This window comes from Streptopelia decaocto (genome assembly GCF_964273445.1).
Source record: "Streptopelia decaocto genome assembly, chromosome: 27".
In the NCBI taxonomy this organism is placed as follows: domain Eukaryota; kingdom Metazoa; phylum Chordata; class Aves; order Columbiformes; family Columbidae; genus Streptopelia; species Streptopelia decaocto.
The window spans coordinates 874,181-876,743 of record NC_138682.1 but is presented as its reverse complement, the minus strand read 5'-3'; the positions used below and the strand labels follow the sequence as shown (position 1 = coordinate 876,743).

Here is a 2,563-nt window from a genome sequence, read left to right as displayed (position 1 = left end):
GTTGTGACTTAGTGATGTTTTCCCCTCTTTCTTCGTGATTCTTTTTCCCCCAAAGAGCGCACAGGTTAGGACACTTAATAACAACCTATAGAGCCATACACTGAATTTTTGCACGAAGCGAACAGCGGGGTGGTGCCTTTTTTGTTGTTGTTGCATACTAATAAGAGATCTCCTTTGTCTGAGGGGTTTGTGAGGGTACAGACCAGAGTCCATCCAGCAGCTCCCTCCCCATCCCAAAAATCCAACTTGCCTCAATGTAACTTCCACCAGAAGCGATGGAAAAGAATAATAATAATAATAATAACAATTAAAATTAAAAAGCAGGGGACCCCCCAATTCTCCTGCAATCCCACCTAAAGAGCCTCTTTGCTTTTCAACTTGGAATCTTTCTTCCACTTCATCCTGCGGTTCTGGAACCAGATTTTGATCTGTCTCTCGTTGAGGCAGAGGTTGTTGGCGATCTCAATGCGCCTCCGCCGGGTCAGGTATCTGTTAAAATGAAACTCTTTCTCTAGTTCCAGAGTTTGGTAGCGGGTGTAGCTGGTTCGGGAGCGTTTCCCATCCGTTTCTGAGGAGGAGGAGGGGGGGGAAATAACATTGTTTTAAAAGGGGGAAGACATTGCATGAAAGCCAAAGCAATTCTGGATGGATTGAATTGTTTTATTAGTATTTTTACTAATGTAAAACCCCATGACAAATCAGAACACACAGAAGTTTCCTGAGGCTCTGGGCACGCAGTAGCCTGAAATCTTCCATTCCCCAACACCTCCAGCCCCCCAAGTGCCCCCCTTTTCCTTTCTAAAGCCCAGATCAAACGCATGTAGATGAGCCAGAACTGAACCTGTTTCCTCTCGGACAATAAATAAGTGTACAAAGGAAGGAAACATCTTTTCTTGGGGCTCTCGTCTCTATTTTCCACCATGGGAAGGCGGAGGGGGAAAATCTTCCCACCTTCGCTTCTGGCGCCTCTTTTCTTTTGAAAGCTCACCCTCCAAGAACATGTGTATTTCAAGTTATTTTTAACCCCCCCTTCCCAAAAAAATGGAATATTGCCTTTTATACACGTTTTGTTTCTATGATCCAATTATGCTGTCATAAATTTGGGCGTATATAGCCTCTAAGCCTTTTAGTGGACAGTTTTACGAGCAATTGATGCCTTAGTCGTAAAATTTACGACCTCAGGTTTTTTATTATTTGCCCCGTATGGCCTATAAAAACCCAAGGCAAAAAAAAAAAATATAAAGGGGAAAAAGAAGAAATCAAGAAGTGAAAGTTTTTACCATGGCTCATGTGTAGTTTGGTCATCCAGGGGTAAATTTGTGGAGGTTGTTGCTGCTGCAGTTGTGGTTCTCCTTGTTGTGCTGTTTGCACGGGTTCAGCTTTGATTTCACCCGAGCTCTTAGATCTCTCCTCCAACGGCGGCTTAACGCTCTTCTGCCTGTAAATCCCGGGATTTAGGGCTCCTTGCTCTAAAGGATGCCCTGAAGAACCCATGACCGTGCAGGGAGGTCGCTGGGGGTTCGCTGGGGGGGTCGCAGCCATGTCCAAGCCGTTGAGGGAGTTGGTGGCCCCGGAGGAGGAGGAGGAGGAGGAGGGGAGGGTGATGCTCAGATCCAAACCAGCGTAGCGGTACCTGGGGGGTGCTGGAACCTCGGGCACACTTCCATAATTTCCATAACTTTGCATGGCATAGGCAGGAACGGGGGGATTTTGCTTATAAAAGGAATTGGCGACGTAAGAACTCATGGCGGAGGAGGGGAGGAAAAAGAAAGGGGGGGGGGGAAAGAAATTTGGGGAGGGGGATTTATTTCCTTTTATTTCTTTTTTTTTTGTTTCCTTATTTCTTCTTTCTTTTCCCTATTATTTCTTCCTTTTTTTTTTTTTCTTCCTTCTTTCCCCCCCTCTTTTTTCTTTTTTCTATTTATTTTCCCCCCAACCTCTTTGATTAGGGTGATTTGTGGCCCTTTGAAGTTCAGGGGTGGGGTGTGCGTGTAGGGGGGGGGGGCGCGTTTTGTTCCTCCTAAAGTGCAGAATTTATAGGTAGGGGGGATTCTTCTGTCTTCTTCTTTTCATTTCCCCCCCACCCCTATACGCTCTGCCCAAATATGGGATATTTAAGTGGCATCACGTGAAGGCGCCGGCCACTCATCAATTTGCCTTGATGACCCCGGGGCGGGTAATTGATGGGCGCCCGCGGAAGGCGCCGGGGGTGCGCGGGGGGTGCGCGGGCGGAGCGCTGGCGGAGCGCTCCGCGGGACGGCGAGGCGGCAGCGGCACCTAGTGCTGCTCCGCGGCAGCGCAACCGCCGCTCCGCACCCCCAACCCAACCCCGCTCCGCCCCCGCGGAGGAAAAAGGGCGCAGAGAGCGCATTTTTTTTTAATAATTTTTAAATCCTTGCGCGCATTTTTTTTTGACGCGCTTCACGCCCCCCAAAATCACAGTTCGGCCAGTAGATTAAAATAAAAGTGATTTTAAATTTTTTTAATCTATTTTTTTTAATTCTCTTTTCACTGAAGGCGAAACTCGCAGCAGCATCCGCATCACTTTGAATTCCTTTTTTAA

General features: G+C 47.4%; 1 protein-coding gene across 1 annotated transcript; it reads right to left on the bottom strand.

Moving 5' to 3' along the window:
• Positions 1-353: 353 nt before the first annotated feature.
• On the bottom strand, positions 354-1,961 carry HOXC5 (homeobox C5; the record flags this gene model as incomplete). The annotated part of the gene is made up of 2 exons (XM_082073520.1): positions 1,281-1,961; positions 354-568 (listed from the first exon to the last, which is right to left on the bottom strand). Exons 1-2 carry the CDS (start codon positions 1,744-1,746, stop codon positions 354-356), a joined length of 681 nt encoding a protein of 226 aa, XP_081929646.1. The 5' UTR covers positions 1,747-1,961.
• Between the last annotated feature and the right edge of the window lie 602 nt (positions 1,962-2,563).